Source organism: Meles meles, chromosome 7 (genome assembly GCF_922984935.1).
Source record: "Meles meles chromosome 7, mMelMel3.1 paternal haplotype, whole genome shotgun sequence".
NCBI classification, from domain to species: Eukaryota; Metazoa; Chordata; class Mammalia; order Carnivora; family Mustelidae; genus Meles; species Meles meles.
In genome coordinates, this window is record NC_060072.1 from 62,294,753 (window position 1) to 62,316,432 (window position 21,680).

Below are 21,680 nucleotides of genomic sequence, written 5' to 3' on the forward strand. Positions count from 1 at the left end.
AGATTGGGGAACGTTGACACTTCATTCCAAAATGTCACTGCTGAGAACCTTTAGCCCTTGTTCTGGAATTGGTACCTTTCTCTGTGGTGACTGAAGCTGTCACATTATCATTTTATATAATGCTAAATGACAAGAGATCAAAGGCATGTTGCTAATAGGTTATATTTTCAGTAAGAATAATAGACTGGGTTTTCAGTTTGGTTTGGATTGGCTTTTCTTTTTTACATTGATCAGTAATCAGGATTGATGATGCAGAAATCATTGCTGATTAAAATTAGCTAGTTGCACTAAAAGTTCTAACTGGAGTTCTCCCAAAGTGTGGCAGTGTATGAGAGCAGTCTTACATACTGGTATCACTGACCAGAACTATAGATTTATATAAATATATTTCCTCATTATTATCTTTCCTTATTAAGTATATGAATACTTGAAAGAAAAAAACTAAAATTGTACAAAGAGATCTGAATGGCTAACATCAGCACCCATTCATGGGCATGAGATCACCAGGTAATAATCCCTGTTGGCTCTCAGTCCTATATAGTTGAGGTGTCTTCAGGCAGTCCTTTTTTAAAAAATCAGCCATTAATAAAGTACTTAATTGTTACAGGACACCAATGGTGGATAACAGTGACCTTCAGACACACTTCCTAAGCCTTGTTTATTAATTTGCATCAGCTGCAATTAGATCTTATTTTTTTCTTCAGATTTCCATTACTATGTTATTATCCAAAGGAAATCTTCATGGAAGTTTATATTGTACACTCTTACAATGTGCTTCTCTGACATTGCATCACAGTGCTGTGTTATAGGTTCCTGAAATACAACTGAAAATATAGTGGCGATATCATGTTTTATGATCTGTTACTCTGAATCATAGCCATTGGGGTTTCTTGCAGGAGAACCTTTATGTTTGCATTTTCTTAGAAAAAAGAGGACATCAGAAAAATTACCTATGTGGGAATTTTTTTAGAATTGGTAATATAAAAAGGACCTAAATAAAGCTGAATCAAAACAAATGCTAAATCAGTGCACATTGTGTTGAAAGATTCCTCTACATTTAATAATCATTCTACCATCTTTCACAATTACATTTTTGTACTAGAGGTTTTTTTTGTTTTTTTGTTTTTTTTTATTTGGCAGCGAGAAATCGTAACTAGACAGAGAGACAGGCAGAGAGAGAGGAGGAAGCAGGCTCCCCGCAGAGCAGAGAGCCCGATGTGAGGCTCGATCTCAGGACCCTGGAATCATGACCTGAGCCAAAGGCAGAGGCTTTAACCCACTGAGCCACCCAGGTGCCCCTGTACTAGAGTTTTTATAAAATAATAATAAATACTTGTTTTTAAAGGTACAGCTAATTTTAGCAAATACCTACAGTCCTGTGAGCGTTTTTTGAGTGCTCATAAAATGTCTAATTTTATCAGATATTTCCCCAAAGCCCTTTTTTGGGGTTTATATATATATATTTATAAATTTTAAAAAACATGTATATTTAAAAAGGATACTGTAGAAAGTTAGATTTTTATTAACAAAAGTAATTTAATGCCAGCCCCATATTTTTAAGTATTAGATATTTTATTATGAAGACGCTCTTTCTAAATATAGCACATATCCTCATGTATGTATGTCAATAATAAAGTTTGTATAATATACTTCTCAAATTGAAGCTTGAGCATGTCTCAGCCTTTCAAAATTCTACATAGCCCATTTTCATTTGCTTTTCTAGTGTCGTGAGGTACTTCAAAAAGCATTCAAACCCAGAATTTTTTTTCTTTTGCTAGAGATGAGTTTGAAAAATGATGAAAAGTATTGCCATGAAACATGATTCTTATGCAGAACTTAATGAGAATATTCATGAAATTGCTTTTTTCTTATTAGTAGGATTTTCATAATAATGAGTAAGTAAGCAAACTTCTTCAATTCTAAATAGAAATTTTTAAAGTAATCTATACCCATCTTAAGAAGAGCCTCAGTAGGGGCACTTGGGTGGCTCAGTGGGTTAAAGCCTCTGCCTTCAGCTTAGGTCATGGTCTCAGGGTCCTGGGATCGAGCCCCGTGTCGGGCTTTCTGCTAGGCAGGGAGCCTGCTTCCCCCTCTCTCTGCCTGCCTCTCTGCCTACTTGTGATCTCTGTCTGTCAAATAAATAAAATAAAATCTTAAAAAAAAAAAAAAAAGAGCCTCAGTAATTATCAGTAATGAAAAGTAGGCCATGCTTAAAAGTTAATTATTTAAACAATAATCTTATTTCCTTATTCTTTTCTTCTGATAGCTAAAAGCAGTATGTAGTGCAAGGCTGATTATTTTAAGATTTTGTTAGTGTCTAATAATGAATATTTTTATTGAATAATTTGAAAAAAAAGTTCAAATAAATTTTTTAATGGTACTAAAAATAGAGAAACAATGAAATAAATCTAACTTACTGTGCAATATATTTATATGGCTATAAGGATCTATCACTCCTAAATGATAACACAATACACATTTTTTATTAATTTGCCAACCGATGTGAAAATGAATATGCAGTAAGATTTCCTAAATAAAAACAGTATACTAAGGGATGCCTGGGTGGCTCAGTTGGTTAAGCCACTGCCTTCGACTCAGGTCATGATCCCAGTGTCCTGTGATAGAGTTCCGCATGGGGTTTGTTGCTGGGCAGCAAGCCTGCTTCTCCCTCTGCCTGCCGCTCCTCCTGCTTGTGTGCTCGCATTTCGCTCGCTCTCTCTGACAAATAAATAAATAAAATCTCTAAAAAAAAAAAAGTATACTAATATCCTAAATTTATATTACACATTGCTGAATTTCTGTTTTAAAATCCTAGACATTTTTCTGTTGACCCTGGGATATAGGATAGAATTCATATTTTAATCTAGGTATAGCACCATCCACTAGTTTCATCCAAATTTTACATTCCATGGTTTAGTAAAGCTGTTTTGCATTTAACTTTAAATATTAAGTGTATTTGGACATTTAGAAGCTAAAGGCTTTACATCTCTAATTTCTTATAAATGAAAAAATTTAATTTTGGCATTATCTTAATTTTTTATCATGACTAAGCATTTTTAAACTTTTCACCACTTTTTTTTTTCCAGAAAAGAGTACAAATTATTTTCTTGGATCTAGGTGCTTTAATTGAGAATGACAATTGACACTTTAGGACATATTCAATAATCTTTATTTTAAAATAGTGCGCAAGTATTCTGACTTTTGTCATTAAATTCATTTTTCATGTGATAATTCATTTCTATGAAAGTTTTGTTTAGTCACTGCATACCTTTAAATAGTCACAGATTCATGTGCATGAGGATGTGAAAGTAATGTCTTGAAATGAAACACATAAATCCAGGATTTCTTACTGTATATTTGTAATGCTTACATTTTTAATCTCCTGATACCCACATTTCTAGATCAATTCAAAGATACCTGCTATTTAAATTATGCCTCCTTTTGAAGATGTAACTGCAAGCAGTATTTTAGAGTGGGCATTTATAGTTATAACATTTTTTATCATTTTTATTCATTTATATGTGTTTACATAAGTTTAATTTTCCAATCTAGAATATAGTGGGGATACATTACTCCCATCCCCACTTTGAGAAAAAGGTGTGCCATTTAGTAAACATGCAATGAGCCCAAGTAAATTTTTCCTGCTATGTTTTTGTAACTGTCTTAGCAATCAATATAAAGTCAAAAGACCAGAGAGCGTGAAATTTTGCCTGCAGAGGCTATGATGTTACCTGTGCTGTAACTGACAGGGATGGCTTTTGAAATCTTGATTAACAAGCAGAAAGGAAGATTTGTTTGACCAAAAGATATTGGGAAGAAGCCGAAGAAAGGATGTTTAAATGCATTGAACAGTAATTTCTTACAGTACCATAAGATAAATGGTGTCAAGGAACACATACAACTTTTTATGAAATTCGATTATCCGTAGTTTACAACATAGGCTTTCAGTTTTATGAGGTTTTGAATGAGTTTCCTCTTTTCAATTAAATCCATCCTTTTCCCCCGTTATCTTTTAGTTCTTAAGACAGAAGAGCAAGATAAGTTTATATTGTGTATGTGTGTTTCTATATTATGTATATGTATACAGTATGTTAAAGGTTTTGTTAATAAAAGTTGTACTGAGATGTGTTGACATTTGAGTGTACACATACACAGTTGTGTGATTATGTGTATACTGTGAAGAATGGTTTTGACTGCTGAAATATGCCTGGTTTGACTACTTGATTCAGTATAGTTGCTATGATTGTATTTTGTCAATTTTTCACTAAAATAATGTGTGTCTTACAAATGGAAAATGTAAGGTGCTGTATAATTTGTTTGGCCAACTTATTATTTTGTTTGACAAGCTTAAGTTAACACCATTTTATGTATCTTGCATATTGTATCACTGTTAAATATTTTTCTACTTTTGTAATGATCTGTGTTTGAATTAAACTTCTTAAAGTATAAGAATCATTAAAATCCCATTTTTGTTATTGTTACATAAATCTAAAATGTTAACTGTAGGCTAAATATTTTTTAATATTATTTTTAAACTTGTTCCCTGACCTTTTTTTCCTATAGCTGTCACAAGATGAATGTAGAGGCACGTTATATAAATACAGACCTGAAGAAATAGATATCGATGTAAGTGTCAGTTACTATGTATCTTGTCAGCACTCTTACATTCTCTGCCAAAACACTGGAAATAAGCATGACAAAAACTTCCTCTTCCTCCTTTGCCCTCTAAAAGGACATCAAATAAAATAGCATTTTCTTCTTTTACACTTGGGTTAAATTAAATCATCTTTCCTCTGTTCTGTAACAACCCCTCCCCCCATAATTAGCAGTTGAGCAGACTAAGAATCACTTAAAGGAAAGTAAAAGACGTTTCTAAGCACAGAAAGTATGGAGGACTGGAGACAAAGTAAAATTGTCAGTCTTCTAGAGAAAGTATCAGCCTCTGAACATTCTGTCACTACTTCCTTTTTAAAATTAAGTCTTATTTTTATTTTATTTTAGATAGGTTGGCTTACAGCATTATATCTTCTCATTTCAGTATATTGTATTTGGTATAGCTTGAGTTTTGTCATCTAACAAAGATAGGTAGTTCTTTAAGAGATACAAGGCAAAGAAAGTGAAGTCTCCAGTTTCTCGCCTACTTATCATTATGCAGTCAAGTTTGGGGCATATTTACATTGTTTACTATAGTATTGAAATTTTCCTGGAGTATCTACTGATTCTTTTATAATTAAGAAATTGGGGTAATACCAAAAATTTCAAACATTTAAACTATTGAAAATGATTTTTTTCTCCATTTAGCAAATTTATATTTGTATTATTGAAATTAGAAGCGATCTTTTGCTTACATTTTCTAAACATAAGAGCATAATTTTTAAAATATAAAAACAGAATCCAGTTGATATTTTCATTAAGGAGGTAAAACCGCACTGAAATAATTTAAAGTTATATGAAACTGCTTGATTACTAATAATATCTCAAATTATGTAGATTAAACAGTATGGTTGAAATGCTTTTTCGCTTTATATGCATGTTTATTAAGCACTGTATCTTTAAAAGCTAATTTGGGGGCTCCTGGGTGGGTTTAGTTGGCTCATCCACCTAACCAACTAGATGGAGCCCCATGTCAGGCTCCCTGCTCAGGGTGGGGCCTGCTACTCTCTCACCTCCCCACTTGTGCTCTTTGTCACTATCCCTGTCTTTCTCTCTCATAAATAAATAAATAAAATCTTTTTAAAAATTAGTAAATAAAATAAAAGCTACTTTTTATGTTACTGATTGAAATAAAGATTGACCTCGTTAGGTATTCTATGGCTATCTTCAATGTGTTTTCTTGTCACACCTACCTTGAGTTACAGGACTACCTACCGCCAGTTACAGGAAAAATTTAAAAATTGCTAACAACAGATTTTCTCTTAAAACCTAGGCCAAGTTAAGCCGGTTGTGTGAACAAGATAAAGTGGTACATGCCCTGGAAGAAAAACTTCAGCAACTTCACAAGGAGAAAGTAGGACAACCCTATTTATTATATACAATTGATGTTACTTTTTATGCTTCTTATCAGGACACTGATAAAACGAAAGTAAAAAGAATTAATTCGATGATGCAGACCATTAAGTGTAATTATTTTTATTATAATAGTACACGCTTGAGCAAGCTTTGCTATCAGCCAGCCAAGAGATAGAAATGAATGCAGATAACCCAGCAGCCATTCAGACCGTGGTGCTGCAGAGGGACGACCTACAAAACGGACTGCTCAGTACATGCAGAGAACTCTCCCGAGCCACTGCTGTAAGTAGCAGAGTTTTTCTAGAAGAGTCACTGAAATACTATACACTTTTTTTCCTTTCTTCTATTTATTTCTATGTAATTTCACTGTCTTTAGTTCTTTTCTATAATGAGAAATTAATTTGTTACTAACTAATAAAAATTAAGGGGCGATTTGTTTTCTGGTGCAAAATAAATACAATTATTTCTCTTATGGTAAGCGTGCTTTTCCTTGTGAGATAGTTGTTTTGTAAGGGAGATAAATACTCCGTTTATGTATTATTCAAATGAAAACTTAGTAAATATGTTAACATTTATTGCATTAAGAAAATAAGTATTTCAGGACACCAGCCAGGCTCAGTTGGTAGAACACGTGACTCTTGATCTTGGGGTTGTGAGTTCAAGCCCCGTGTTGGGTGTAGAGATTACTTGAAAATAAAATCTTAAAGGGGCATCCGGGTGGCTCAGTTGGTTAAGCCATTGCCTTCAGCTCAGGTCATGATCCCAGAGTCCTGGGATCAAGCCCTGCATCGGGTTCTCTGCTCAGCGGAGAGCCTGCTTCTCCCTCCCTCTCCCTGCAGCTCTGCCTACTTGTACTCTGTCTCTGTGTCAAATAAATTAAAACCTTTCAAAAATAAATAAATAAATAGAATCTTTTTTTTTTTTTAATGAACTATTTCATGGATTTTAGGGGAGTTAGAATAATTTTGAAAAGATGGTAACTCGATTCATTTAACCATTTCACTAGGAAGCCATTGACATCATTTCATGGCTGCAGTGTGATTTCAGGTTGGATATTTCCATCATTTCATTTGATTCTCTTAATTATACTGTGTTGTACATATTTTAAGAATTTAATATCCTTCCAGTTGTGATCTCCTTGAAATCAGAACCCTATCTCATTTATCTTTGTCACTCTAGCATCCAGTACTGTAGGATATGCATTAAAAATTTGATGATTGAGGGGCACCAGGGTGGCTAAGTCAGTTATGTGTCCGACTCTTGATCTCAGCTCCTGTCCTGATCTCAGAGTTGTGAGTTCAAGATTTGTGTTGGGCTCCATGCTCACTCAGCCTTTTAAAAAAAAAAAAAAGGTGATGGTTGAACTGAATGACTTACATCTTCTCCTCACCAGGTTAGCCATTTAGGTTTATAAAATTAGGATTAACACAAGACAGACATGTAAAGCAGTGTCCCCATTATTTTTATTTAATTCTTGATACTATATCTTGTCTCTGTGAGCCCCATCCAATAAGCATACATGCTTTAAGCACATAGTGCCCCTGTGTTCTCACCTTGTTTCTACTTCTTTTTACCTAAGCCTGATTAGTGAGAAAGTTTGTAATAACAGTCAGTTACGCTTGAAATTTTTCAGTGTGTCATTGTCTTAGTTTGGGGTCTTTTCTGAAAGCAGAACCTATAAGATGAACTGGGTTAAGATTGTTTATTTAGGAGATGATTCCAGGATGCAGAAAGGAGGGTAGGGGAGAATGAGACAGGAAGGGAGAAAAGCCAGTAAAAGTTTCCCTACAGAGCTGGTTCCCACTGTATACAACTGGGGACTTTCTGAGGAAATGAGTAGATAGCTCCAAATTTTCTGCTATGCTGGGAGGCTATCTCTCACTCATTGGCTGAAGTTGCCTCAGTGCCCTTAATTCACCCACACTTCCAAACTGCCTTAGCTGGCTTGGCATGAGACTGGTACCACAGTCCCTTGAAATTAAGTGGGCAAAGGGGCTATAGTGTGAAGCTCCGTCACGTCTGCTACAGTTACCTCTCTTAGAATTTATATTAGGCCTCATGTCTGTATGTAAGAGAAATATTCTTAGGCTTTATCAGCTCAATGGGGGCTTCTCTTACTCTACCCAGCAATTCAAGGAAACAGATAACTTGTGACTCATCTAAATGGCAGCAAAATATATATGTAATTCTGTGTTTTTCACATATGTTATCTGGTTTGATCTTTAAGAAAATCCTGTGCAGGGGCGCCTGGGTGGCTCAGTGGGTTAGGCTGCTGCCTTCAGCTCAGGTCATGATCTCAGGATCCTGGGATCGAGTCCCGCATCGGGCTCTCTGCTCCTCGGGGAGCCTGCTTCCCTTCCTCTCTCTCTGCCTGCCTCTCTTGTGATTTCTCTCTGTCAAAGAAATAAATTTTAAAAAAAATCTTAAAAAAAAAAAAAATCCTGTGCAAAATAAATATAATTACTATCTCCATTTATTTTTATATTTATTATTTTCACTGTATAGATGAAAAAACTGAGGTTCGTGGAGGCTAAATGACTTGTGTTTGTAACATAGTTAGTAAGGAACAGAATCAACACCTAAATCGAGGACTTTTTCTTAGGTTTCTCTACTTTCTACTCCATTTCAATATCTATATGGTCATATAACATGTACTTTATGGAACTTGAAATCAAATTTAAATGATCTTACTCAAAAATCCAGAACTGGAATTTCAGAAATCATAAAACAGTTATAAAGGCCTCCCATTCATCCTGAATCATAGTAGTAGTTCGCTTATATATTTATCCACCAAAATATCAAGTAATAACAAAAATCAGGAATATTTCTTGGAGCAGTTACTGGGTGCCAGAATCTAAGTACTGTACATGTGCTTAGTCCCCATAACTCCTTAGCATGGGTACTATTATAACTATGTTAAAAACGGAAAACTGAGTCAGAGAGATTACCCAGGGTTACAGTGAGTAGGTTGTGTGTATAGACTTCCATTAAACTGATGTGTGGTCTAAGTTGGATTGTAGCTAGGAGGACTATAAGTAAATGGATTTTAGACTCCAGTGGATATTCTAGAGCCTAGGATTATAAACTTACAGGGACAGGGAATCAGGACAAACAGAATGCCTTGGGGAAAACTTGCCCATTAAATATCTTCATATAATACCCATTCATCCTCTATGTAATAAAGAGCTTCTGAGAATCATGGTTACAATAGTGTCATTTTTTTTGTAGTCCTTCCATCAATATTCATGATTGGCATGGAATCTGTTTTGAAAGATTTTAAGATAGTTTTTTTTTAAAGATACATTTATTAGAGAGTGAGCGCATGCATGAGTGGAAGGAGAGGCAGTGGGAACGTTCAAGCACACTCCCTGCTGAGCTCTGAGCCTGATGCAGGGCTGGATCTCATGACCCACGAGATCATGACCAGAACCGAAACCAAGAGTCAGACGCTCAAATAACTGGACCACCCAGGCGCCCCAAGAAAATTTTTAAATCACCTGGTTATTTTATAATTACAACACAACATCCCCCCAAAAGAGAGAGTCCGCTATCATACACGTCCTGACGTGCTGCCGTAGAAAGTACCCAGCAACAGTTGTGAGGTATTTTTTACCAGAAAATCAAATCTGAATCTCGATAAGCCTCAGTATGTAACTACAAGTTTATAGGAAATAAAAGGAAACAGGAGCATGTAAGGAATAATGCAGGAATTCAATTAGCAAAATGTAGAGTGGGAGAAATTCTGCAGGTCGGGTAACTCAGTCTCATCCCCATATAAGTAACAAGGGCATAGAGAGGAGGATAGGAGATAGGGGTTATAATTTTTTACAACACTTTTAAGGAAGGGGCGCATGGGAGTCTCCGTCGGTTAAGAGTCTGACTAGCATGATCTCAGGATTCTGGGATCAAGCCCCACTCTGGGCTCCTCACACAGCGGGGAGTCTGCTTGTTCCTCTCCCTCTACCCCTCCTGCTGCTCATGCACTCCCTCTCTCACACACACTCTCTCTAAAATAAATAAAATCCTTTAAAAAGCTTTCTTAAGGAATAAATATTAATGATTTTTAAAGCAAGAATTTCCATGTTATTTTTCATTTTAAGTTTCTATTCTCAAGAAATACATTCTGAGAGTTCCCTGGGTGGCTCAGTCACTTAAGTATCTGCCTTGGGCTTAGGTGATCCAGGGATCCTAGAATCAAGCCCCACGTTGGGCTCCCTGCTCAGCAGGGAGTCTGCTTCTCCCCTCTCTGCCCCTCCCCCTCACACCCCACTGGTGCTCTCTCTGTCACTCCCTCTATCTCTCAAATAAATACAATCTCTTTTTTTAAAAAAAGAAATACATACTGATGTATTTATAGATGATCTGTATGATGCTTGGTATTTGCCTTAAAATAATCCCACAAAGATAGAATAGGAGTACTGTAGTACTCAAAGAATAGGAGTACTATAAATGAAACCAGACTGGCATCTTGAATTTAGAGTGGGTCCTACTTGGGGCACCTGGGTGGCTCATTGGGTTAGGCCTCTGCTCTTCGGCTCAGGTCATGATCTCAGGGTCCTGGGATCGAGCCCCGCATCGGGCTCTCTGCTCGGCAGGGAGCCTACTTCCCCCTCTCTCTCTGCCTGCCTCTCTGCCTACTTATGATTGCTCTCTGTCACATAAGTAAAATAAAATCTTTAAAAAAAAAAAAATAGTGGGTCCTACTTTTGTGTATATTTGTAAATTTCCATTGTGTGTGTCTGAGGAAGCAAAAAAATATCCACCAAATTGCTAACAAAAGCGTAATACAATAATGGGTATTTTTTTCTTTTTCTTTCCCTGTATTCTAGCTTTTCTACATTTATAAGTATATAAATTTATTACATCTAAAATTTGTACAAAGAATAATAGCCACTTTCTTTGAGATGGAATATAGTTTTTATTTCAGAGATTAGAAGAGAAACTACAGATACAAGTTAAAGATTAGAAATACAGATTACACATTTATGTGTGTGTAGCATATTGTGTAACTGTTCTCATGGCTATATTTGGTTCTGAATTGCCATTGATATTGGACAAGAAAAGGAGGGACGCTTGGCTGGCACTGTCATTAGGACATCCAACTCTTGATCCTTGGGGTTGTAGGTTCGAGCTCCACGTTGGGTGTAGAGAAATTACTTAAAATCTTAAAAAAAGAAAAGAAAAGAAAGGATAGGTCTTCCTACATTAAAAACTTAGAAATGAATTATTAGTCCTATTACTTTCTTAATAAAGATCATAATATGTATTCATTATAGCTCTACTGTGAGATATTGAAATCCTCATTTTACTTGTTCCACATCCTAAAGTTAGACAGAGTCAAATTTTTGAAAATCTTCTGCCACCCCTGTAACAATCGTACATGTGTACACACATATTTTTTTACCTTTGTTAGAGTTAACATATTCTCAGAAGGGCACCCAATTTGAGTGCACAAATATGCACTCTCAGTCATGTCAGTCATATCAGTGCACCCAATTTAAGTGCACAAATATGACTGATAAGTGCACAAATATGACTGATATCCATATCAAGGCACTGAATTTTACTAGCATGCCAGAAATTCCCCTCCCAGTGACTACTTCCCTAGAAGACCACCACCTGACTTAAACTATGTGTTAGCTTTTTGCTTACTTTTGAACTTTAAAAGTTACATATATATAAATCATATATAATTATACAGTATGTGTTCTTTAGCTCCTTTTAACATTGTGAGAGTCATTGCTATGGTTGTAGATTGGAAGATTTCATTTATTCTCTTAACTGTATATAGCATGAAACTTTCCATGTTTTTATCAAAAGATATTTCCTAACTTAATGCCTGTGATTTTAAGATAATTGTATGTTTAGAAGTCATTACCCCTTTTAATTGCCTTATTGTGCTGTATATTATCTTCTTGACAAAAAAAAAACAAAAAACAGGTCATATCTAAAGATTTTCAACAAGGTACTTATAGATTCATTAATGAAATGCTCAGGCAGGTATTGGGAGAAGCTGGTGTTACGCCAGTGCTACCCCTTTGCTTGCTCTCCTCTTTTGGTTTGTGTTCTACCCAGCCATAATAATGTTTGAGGAGCCCAGAGGTAAAGGAGAAGTAGGTAAGCCCCGCAGGAAGATGGGACTCAGGCCAAATGTTACAGTGCAGTGGCAGGACTTCGCAGCCTAGAAAACTTGAGAGTATATTGTGTTTCTTTACCTTTAAAATAATTTCTGGCTCTACAGTGTATGTTTCCTATACTTTTAGGATAAGAAAGACACGGATTCTTACCTTCCTATAAAATGTTCTTACATTTAGATGCTTCTGTAGCCTTTGGACAGTGTCTTTTCTACAAGAGAGGTTAGGTGTTAGCCTGGCAATGCCATCTTACTTAACTGTCGGGTCTGCAGTTACCCAACTGCCATTGGGTCTGCAGATAAAAAAGTAAATAAGAAGATCTGTATCCTTACTCAGGTAAAAGTTTGCTGGAGCCAAGTGGGAAGACTAATAGTTACACAATATAGAGAAGATATAACTCTTTACTCCTTTATCACTTTGCCTTTTAAAAATTTTATTAATTGTGAAACCAGTTAAATAGATTCCCTAATTACCTATACAATATGGAGATGATTAAAAAACCTCCAGTGGTTTATCTCTACTTTTTAAAAAATGTAGTTCATTATAAAACCTGCTTAAGGAGACATCTTAGATTCAAAAAGCAATTATCCCAAATGGCCAAATTCTAACACTCATTTTAATTTTTGAAAGTATGTGGCTTGATGGGGCACCTGGGTGGCTCAGTGGGATAAGCCTCTGCCTGCGGTTCAGGTCATGATCTCAGGGTCCTGAGATGGAGCCCCACATCGGGCTCTCTGCTCAGCGGGGAGCCTGCTCCCCGCCCCCACCCAGCCCCCATCTGCCTCTCTGCCTACTTGTGATCTCTGTCTGTCAAATAAATAAAATCTTAAAAAAAAAAAAAAAAGGTATGTGCCTTGAATAATTTTTCATTGCCGAGTTTTTAAAAGTAATTTTAAGCTAGTTGCACAATATGCAAAGTAAAATAACTTTTTTTTTTTTTTTTTTTTTTTAAGATTTACTTATTTGAGGGAGAGAGAAAGCACAAGCAGGGGGAGAAGCAGACTTCCCACTGAACCGGGAGCCCAAGTTGGGGCTCCAGCCCCAGAACCTGAGATTGTGAGCTGAGCCAAAGGCAGTTGCTTAACCAACTGATCCACCCAGGTGCCCCAAAAGTAAAATAACTCTTTAAAAAGAGAACTGTTAGAAACAGACTGTTAAGATTATTAATCTTTCCTCCATACTCCATACCCTCTTTCCTTATCCCAAGACTATTGGTGTTGTTAAACTGACATTTCCCATGAATTACAAGAAAAGGAAAATGAATTATAAAAATTTTTATTTTGCCCATTACAAACTATGCAATTTTCTAAAACCTGGAAAGCTTGTAATTGCAGTGATAACCATATAAAAGTACATTTTTCCCATTAAAGTAATTAGTGCTCTTTGATTTTTAGGAACTGGAGCGAGCATGGAGAGAATATGACAAGTTAGAATACGATGTAACTGTTACCAGGAACCAGATGCAAGAACAACTAGATCGCCTTGGTGAAGTTCAGGTACAGAAGTGAATGGTTTTTGTTTTTTTTTTTTTTTTTTGCATTGTCTCAACTGGTTTTGACTGGTACTGTACAATCCACCTTGTTGATTCGTGCATGCCGTTAATATTTTTTACCTTATTGGCCCCCTGAGACCTGAGTTTAAATACTTCCAATGATAGGAATCTTACTGTCCCACAAAGTAGCCCATTTCTCCTTGTTTAAAAGTCCTTTTTTCTTTTGGCACATGGTATGATCCCTGTCATGTTTTTGCTCCTGCCTGCCTATATTGAAGTTAGCATTGAAGTATTGAATTAAATGGATTTACCAAATAAAGGGTAAATTTTCTTTTTTATTATAAGATTTGTTCTAATAAAAAGGGAAAAAAAAAGATTTGTTCTAATCCGGGCCTCCTGGCCTCCTGAGTCAGTACAGTGTGCAACTCTTGATCTTGGGGTTGTGAATTTGATCCCCATGTTGGGTATAGAGATTACTTAAAAATAAAATAATAAGGGACACCTGGGTGGCTCAGTGGGTTAAAGGCTCTGCCTTCTGCTCAGGTCATGATCCCGGGGTACTGGGATCAAGCCCCACATCCGGCTCTCTGCTCAGCAGGGATCCTGCTTCCTCCTCTCTCTCTCTCTGCCTGCCTCTCTGCCTAATTGTGATGTCTTTCTGTCAAATAAATAAATAAAATCTTTAAAAAATAAAAAAATAATGAAAACTTATTCTAATGCATTCTGTATTAAATGCCTCTTTTTTTATCAGACTATTTTAGCCTGTTGACTTTTGATATGGTGCGAAAGATGCAGCACTGCTTAGCATTTTTAAATAGTCACTCTGGAATCAAGTTCCAGGGGTTTATTTTCTTGTCTTAAAATATAAACAGTAATATAGCTGCCTTAAAGTGTTCCCCTGAGAAAGGGAGATAGGGACGCCTGGGTGGCTCAGTTGGTTAAGCGGCTGCCTTCAGCTCAGGTCATGATCCTAGCGTCCTGGGATGGAGCCCCATATCGGGCTCCTTGCTCGGCAGGGAGCCTGCTTCTCCCTCTGCCTCTGCCTCCCTCTCTGCCTACTTGTGATCTTTCTCTCTCTCTGACAAATAAATAAATAAAATCTTTAAAAAAAAAAAAAGAAAGGGAGATAATAAATGTTCTGTAAACATAAATAAAATAATAAAAATAAAGTAAAAGTCACTTCATGCTTGTGACTATATAAATTTAGCCATCTGCATTGGAAACTTTCTGAACCAACAGACAAGTCAATACAAAGACTAAAGGTTAGTAAGTTTGACTCTTAGAAAACCAGCTGTCCTCAGTCTGTGCTGTCCAGTATAGTAGCCACTGGCTACATGTTATTGTTGGGAACTTGAAATTTGCCAGTGTGACAAGAAACTGAATTTTTTTAAAGTTTTTTTAAATTTATTTATTTTACAGAGAGATCACAAGTAGGCAGAGAGGCAGGCAGAGAGAGAGGGGGAAGCAGGCTCCCCACTGAGCAGAAAGCCTGGTGTGGGGCTCCATCCCAGGACCCTGAGATCATGACCTAAGCTGAAGGCAGAGGCTTAACCCACTGAGCCACCCAGGCGCCCCAAGAAACTGAATTTTAAATTCTATTTCATTTTAGTTATCTAAATTTAAGGAACCACATGTGGTTTTGACTTCTATATTGAGCAGTGGGGTTAATACTAACTACAGTAGGGAAAGAAAAAGAAAAAAAAAAACAAAACCTGAAATATCTAAGAAATAACCCAGGAGTAAGCAAACTTTTTCTGTAAAAGAGCAGATATTAAAGTTGTGAAAATTCATTTTTAGCTCTTAGGCCACAGCAGTTTACCTGATTTAACTTAACAAAAAACATTCATCCTGAAAATGTAACATCTACATTATAGGGCATAAGACTTGAATAAATAGAGAAGTGGAATTGGTAACCCTTGTCCATGGATGGCTTGATTTAACATTCTCTCAATGAAAATTCTTTGTATAAACTCAAATTCTGTTCAACCAGATTTCCTTCAGAATTCTTTGAAAAAATTAACAAAATGATACTAATGTTTTAAAGGTATATGAAGGCCACAGTAGTTATATTTTGAAAAAATAAAGAACTAGGGGCACCTGAGTGGCTCAGTGGGTTAAGCCTCTGCCTTCAGCTCAAGTCATGGTCTCAGGGTCCTGGGATCAAGCCCTGCATCGGGCTCTCTGCTTACCAGGGAGCCTGCTTCCCCCTCTCCCTGCCTGCCTCTCTGCCTACTTGTGATCTCTCTCTCTTTCTGTCAAATAAATAAATAAAATCTTTTTTAAAAAAGAAAGAAATAAAGAACTAGAAGGCCCACTCTATGAGATGTAGCATTACACATAGACCAGTTACATAATGACTCTGCACTTTAGGATTCACAACTGTAAAATAAAAATAATAGTGCCTACCTCTATCAGTATTGTAATGACTAAATGTGTTGATATTCTTGAAGCAGTTAGAATAGTATCAGGCACATAAAATAAACTGTAAGTGTTTATTAAATAAATAACTAAACAGGGCACCTGGCTGGCTCAGTCCGTAGAGCAGGTGACTTAATCTAGAGGTTGTGAGTTCAAGCGCCACATTGAGCATGGACCTTCCTTTAAAAACAATAATAATAAATTAAGTAAATAAGCAAACAATGAGGGCAACATAAACAACTTAAAAGATGGCATGTTGGCAAGAAGTATTGTTGACCACTAAAATTCAACAAGAGTGACTATTCTGATCTGCAAGGAAATTTCTTTTTGATTTGGAGAAGCAATATGTTAGGAAAGTGGACAGAGAACATGACTAATTAATCTATAGAAAGTAGAACAGATTGCTAACAAGTGTTTGAATATTGTTCAAAGTCACCAGGAATCAGAAAAATGCAAAATAATAAAAAATGAGATTTTCATTGTACACCTTTTCAGATAGGTAAAACTTACATACATTTTTTAATTATTGCAAAAATAATATGTATCCTATATACATGTGCATATATCTGATTTTTATCATTGAAATTCACTCCCTAGAAGTCTGTGTCAGTATTCACATCCCTGGCTTGTTCTTGTGTTTGGGTCTTGTGTGAATACTTCCTTCTTTTATTTTGATGCTTCCGGCCCTGTGGCTTGGAAAACTGGTAACTAAGGTTACGTAGTGTCTTTTTGAAGCAGCGTAGCGTAGTCTATATGTTTATTGACTTCAAAAGCATGTTTTCACCCCTCAGAGGACTTTAGCTGTATTGACTGTATTCTAGTATCTTCAGTTGTGAAAAACTGATATTCAGTGAAAAAAATTTTTCTGGTCAGTGTGATAGTTTTGTACTTCATTCCCCGCCCCTTTTTTAAAATGATATTTCTTATTATCCAAACTATCAGTAAGTCATAGAGTTCTCTTAGAATCTTGTTGAAAACCAATATGATCTCATTTTCTAGAACTTCTAGAACTTTGGAAATTTGTATACTTCCCATTTCTTTTTTCTTCTCCCTTAAAAATTTTTTTTTAATTTGAGTTTTGTGAGTTTCTTTTTGTTCTGTTTTCTTTCTGCTTTCTGTTTTTCAGTCCCTTGTGACCAGCAGCAATGCAAGGCAAAGCTTATTGAAGAGATGTGAAATAGTGCACTTAAGTCTGAGAAATTGAATTTTTTCTTTCTCTGTTTCATCAAAGGCCACAGATATTGCAAAATTTGGGAGAGTCAAATAGATCATACTAAATATTCTCAAAATTTGATCCACTGCAATTCTCACTTTCTAAAATATGTAATTAGTGGAATTTACAACTTTTTTTTCCCCCTATATATGGGCTCTTTTTCCTGAAAGACTGAATCAGCAGGAATTCAGCGTGCACAGATTCAGAAAGAACTTTGGAGAATTCAGGATGTCATGGAAGGACTGAGTAAACACAAACAGCAGAGAGGCACCACAGAAACAGGTGAATCAGCTTTTTGCAGTAATTGACCATAATCTGATGTCTGAATGGAATGACACAGGGCACCTGGCTGACTCAGGCAGAGCAGCATGCAACTCTTGATCTTGGGGTTGTGAGTTCAAGCCCCGTGTTGGATGTAGAGATCACTCTACAATAAATAAGTAAACTTTTTAAATAAATAAGCAAACAACTGAGTAAATGGAATGACACACAGAATTGGATTTCTTTTTGTTATTTGAATGGATTTTTGACATCAGAAAACAGGCACTCATGTAACGTTGAATCAGTACACACATTTATAAAATAAAAAAGCAAAAGTTCACAAAAAAAATTAGTTACTGTTTTTTGTGTATAATTATACACACCCATAACATTTTGCTTTTATGAATTTTTCCCCCACAACAAAAAATGGAATCATTGTATACTTATTTTTCAGCAATTTGGTTTTGGCTCCTGAACAGTACAGTGCAATAATAACTGTTTAAGAATCCATTGTATAGATGAACTTTAATGTATCCATTTCTCTGTTGTTGGACATGTACCTGTTTCCAGGTTTGGGGTTTTTTTTTTCTGTCATAAACCATGCTGTAATTGTATATATTAGTGTGTGTATGTGTGTTATTGTATATATAACTAAATGCACATGCTAGTACTTATGTATCACAAGAAGCTGGAAATGAGCACATATCTTTCATTTTGATAGTCACAGCCACATTGCCCTCCTAAAAAATTGTACTGAATTTTGCTTACATCAGTAGTGCTTTAGAAAACCTATTTCCTGGTACTCTTATTTAAACATACTTTAATTTTTATTTCAATTTGTATTTTTAAATGTAATTGGTTTCAAATTCTGAAAACATTAATAAAAAAAGGGATTAGAAACTGAAGGCTTCATTTCAAATAAATGAAATGGGGGTGCCTGGCTGGCACAGTCAAAGGAGCATGTGACTCTTGACCTCAGGATGATGAGTTCAAGCTCCACTTTGGGTACAGAGATTACTTAAAAATAAAATAAGTGAGATGAAATGATTTCTTTTTTTGTAGATTTAAATATGTTTATATAAGTAGTTAATATTTTAACATTTTTTTTAACAGGTATGGCAGGGTCAAAGACTTTCTCAACAGTTAAGTACAAAAATGAGGTAAGTTTGGATTGTCTATCTCTAAATTATTTTAAATGTATAACACATGAATTAGAATTTGTCTTCTCTTCATAACAAAAATGTTTCCTAAATATATTTAAGGTATTGTTTTAATCTTAAAATTTCTCTAATTCAGTAATTTGATACTTCTAACAAATGTGGTTTTTCTTCCCTTAATGCAAAAAAAATAAAAAAATGGAATCACTACTTTTCCTCTGTGTTAGAACTTTAACATTGTCATACTTTTTCTAATATAAGTAATTTGAATATTTATCATTGTTTCTTATTCTTCATAAAATTTGTAGGATGATTGATAGATAAGTTGGCTGTGTGTCGTGCATACTGTTAGAGAAATTACAACTACAAAGAGATACTGTCAACCTGATGGAAAGCATCCGTGGTCGTGAATTTTGTATTAAAACCAATCAAAAAGAAATGTTTCTTCATTTTGTCTCTTAAAATTCAAAAAAAGGCAGTAAAATTTTTTAATTAATTATTAATTATTAATTATTATTATTTTTATTATTATTATTATATTAATTATAGTTAATAATTATTAATAATTAATTATTTTCTTCTATTTTTAAAGTGAACAGTAGTTTCATACATCTGTTTTGATGTTAAGCTTCAGATGAAAGCTAACCTGTGTGTTACAGAAAAAAAATTAGATAAAGCCAGATTTAAGAACCAGTTACTGGCTATCATACTTTGCATTTTTTATATTACTGTTCAATATATGAGACTTTTGGCTTGGCAGTATCCCTTTAATTATCTTAAAGTGAATTTAAGTTGACTTACCATTGCAAAGAATTTAGATATACTTAATTCAATGTGCTTATCTAAATAAGGTGACTATTCTACAATCTTTAGGAAGAGGAAGTAGTCCCACCTCGTCCTCCACTTCCTCGGTCCTATGACTTTACAGAGCAGCCTCCCATAATCCCCCCTCTGCCCAGTGATAGCAGCTCCTTGCTCTGTTATAGCAGGGGCCCAGTCCATCTGCCTGAAGAAAAGAAGATTCATCAAGTTCAAGGATATCCAAGAAATGGATCTCACTGTGTAAGTGGCTTCAGTAGCCACAGAATAATCCGTCATGTACCTGATTTTGAAAGTTAATTTATTTTACACTCAACCTTTTTTTTTCTATCATAACCCCACTTTTAGCCAATGTTTTTTCTGTCTGTTGGTTTATATATAGTTATCATTTGTGTTTTTCCTGTTTTGGCTCTACCATTCTCATTTTTTTTTAATTTTTTTACAATTTTAATACTTCATAATTTCATATTTTTAATAAATGTTTTTGTAAAGTGGTTAATATACCATAATACCATATATTAGAGGCAAAATATCTTTGGATCAGAAAGAAGTGAGAATGAAGAAAGATTCCTGCTAGGAATGATAAAAGGGTTAGGATATGGGCACTTCCACCTAGGAAAACTATTAGAGGATGTGGACATTGCCAAGGAGAGATGTTACCCATGGAAGCTGGAAATAAGAGGTTTGGGGTTAAACAAATAAATGTAAAATGTGATAAACCAAAAGAGAATAGAAGGGGATAAGGAATAGGGCTAATTGAATTAATATGATGTAATTATTTTCAGACTTCAGATGTGCTGTGATAAAAAATGCTCTAATGACTTTGTCCTTAATAAGAATATTCTTAATTTGAGAACTGAAACTTTTGCTGGTTAAAAATATTTCAGATTTTTTTTGCTATGTTAGTTGTAATATATCAATTATATATATCGGTTGTGCCTGTACCCAAGATAGCTGACAGAGGCTTTTAATTTTCAGGGTTTGATTTAAGGCTTTAGAGGTAAACATTATAAAAGAAACTTGTACCAGTTTTTTGTTTTGTTTTTTTTTGTTTTGAAATTGCACATGTTCCTTTCTTTGAAATTGCACATGTTCCTTTCAAGGGTCCAGATTATAGACTCTACAAGAGTGAACCTGAGTTAACAACAGTGGCAGAAGTTGATGAATCTAATGGAGAAGAAAAATCAGAACCTGTTTCAGAAATAGAAACTTCCGTAAAAGGTCAGCATTTGGAGATACGTTTTATCTCCTGTGTTTTCTAGACATTTTAACAGTAATAAAATCAGTGTTGGCCCAGTACATATATAAGTCCACAATCCCTGATCTGAAACCTTTGGAATCTGATGAGCTTCTGAATTCAGAAGTTTCAGGTATTAGGAAGGTAACATGACCCATAAACCATACATTACACATCATCTCAGCTAGGCAGGAGGCCACATCCCCTTCTGAAATAAATTAATATTTCTGGAATATTTACCCAAAGAGGAATAAAGACTTTTTAAAAAGCTTCGTATCAGTCCAGGTTAGGATTTAACTGAGAAGTACATTCCAGACTTTTAAAAAGCTTTCTATTTCCTGAGATTTGGGGGTAGGGACATTTTGGTTTTCTTCAAAACCAAACTTACTCAGAATTGTACAAAAAAGATTAAGGGCCAGGGGGCACCCTACTGGCTCCTTTGGTGGAGCATGTGACTCTTGATCTTAGGGTCATGAGTTGGAGCCCCACATTGGGTCTAGAGTTTATTTAACCCAAAAAAAAAAGTAAACAAATTCCCTGACATAGTACTCTTATCGGGTGTACTCTGACTTTTTAAAGCTTATTTATTTAATTATTTTTAGTACTGTCTACACACAACATGGGGGTTCAACCCTGAGGTCAAGATTTGCACACTCTTCCAACTAACCTAGGCTGGCACCCATGATTTTTTTTTTTTTTTTTTTTAAATACTGATAATTCTTTAGGGTTGTAAAGAAAAAGGATAGAGGGGACTGTAGTCAAGAATAAAAAGATAGAAAAGGCCAAATACAGTGCAGTGATTCAGTCTTGTTTGGATTGTGGTTTGTTTGTTTTAAAGTCAGTTAATTAACATATAATGTATTATTAGTTTCAGAGGTGGAAGGTCAGTGATTCATCAGTCTCATGTAATACCGTGCTCATTACATCACATGCCCTCCTT

At 35.3% G+C, this 21,680-nt stretch overlaps 1 protein-coding gene across 14 annotated transcripts in view; it reads left to right on the forward strand.

The window, feature by feature from the left end:
• PLEKHA5 (pleckstrin homology domain containing A5) overlaps window positions 1–21,680 on the forward strand; it is a 238,784-nt gene that overhangs the window by 195,445 nt on the left and 21,659 nt on the right. For 5 of the 14 annotated variants that reach the window (XM_046011543.1, XM_046011547.1, XM_046011544.1 and 2 more), the window contains 7 exons: window positions 4,564–4,626; window positions 5,927–6,007; window positions 6,142–6,291; window positions 13,538–13,639; window positions 17,437–17,548; window positions 18,641–18,687; window positions 20,607–20,724. In XM_046011543.1, the coding sequence (XP_045867499.1) occupies window positions 4,564–4,626; window positions 5,927–6,007; window positions 6,142–6,291; window positions 13,538–13,639; window positions 17,437–17,548; window positions 18,641–18,687; window positions 20,607–20,724 (673 nt within the window). Of the gene's footprint in view, window positions 1–4,016; window positions 4,053–4,563; window positions 4,627–5,926; window positions 6,008–6,141; window positions 6,292–13,537; window positions 13,640–17,436; window positions 17,549–18,640; window positions 18,688–19,557; window positions 19,747–20,606; window positions 20,725–21,680 lie in introns of all 14 variants that reach the window. The other 9 variants (XM_046011539.1, XM_046011540.1, XM_046011545.1 and 6 more) reach the window with 3 other exon arrangements.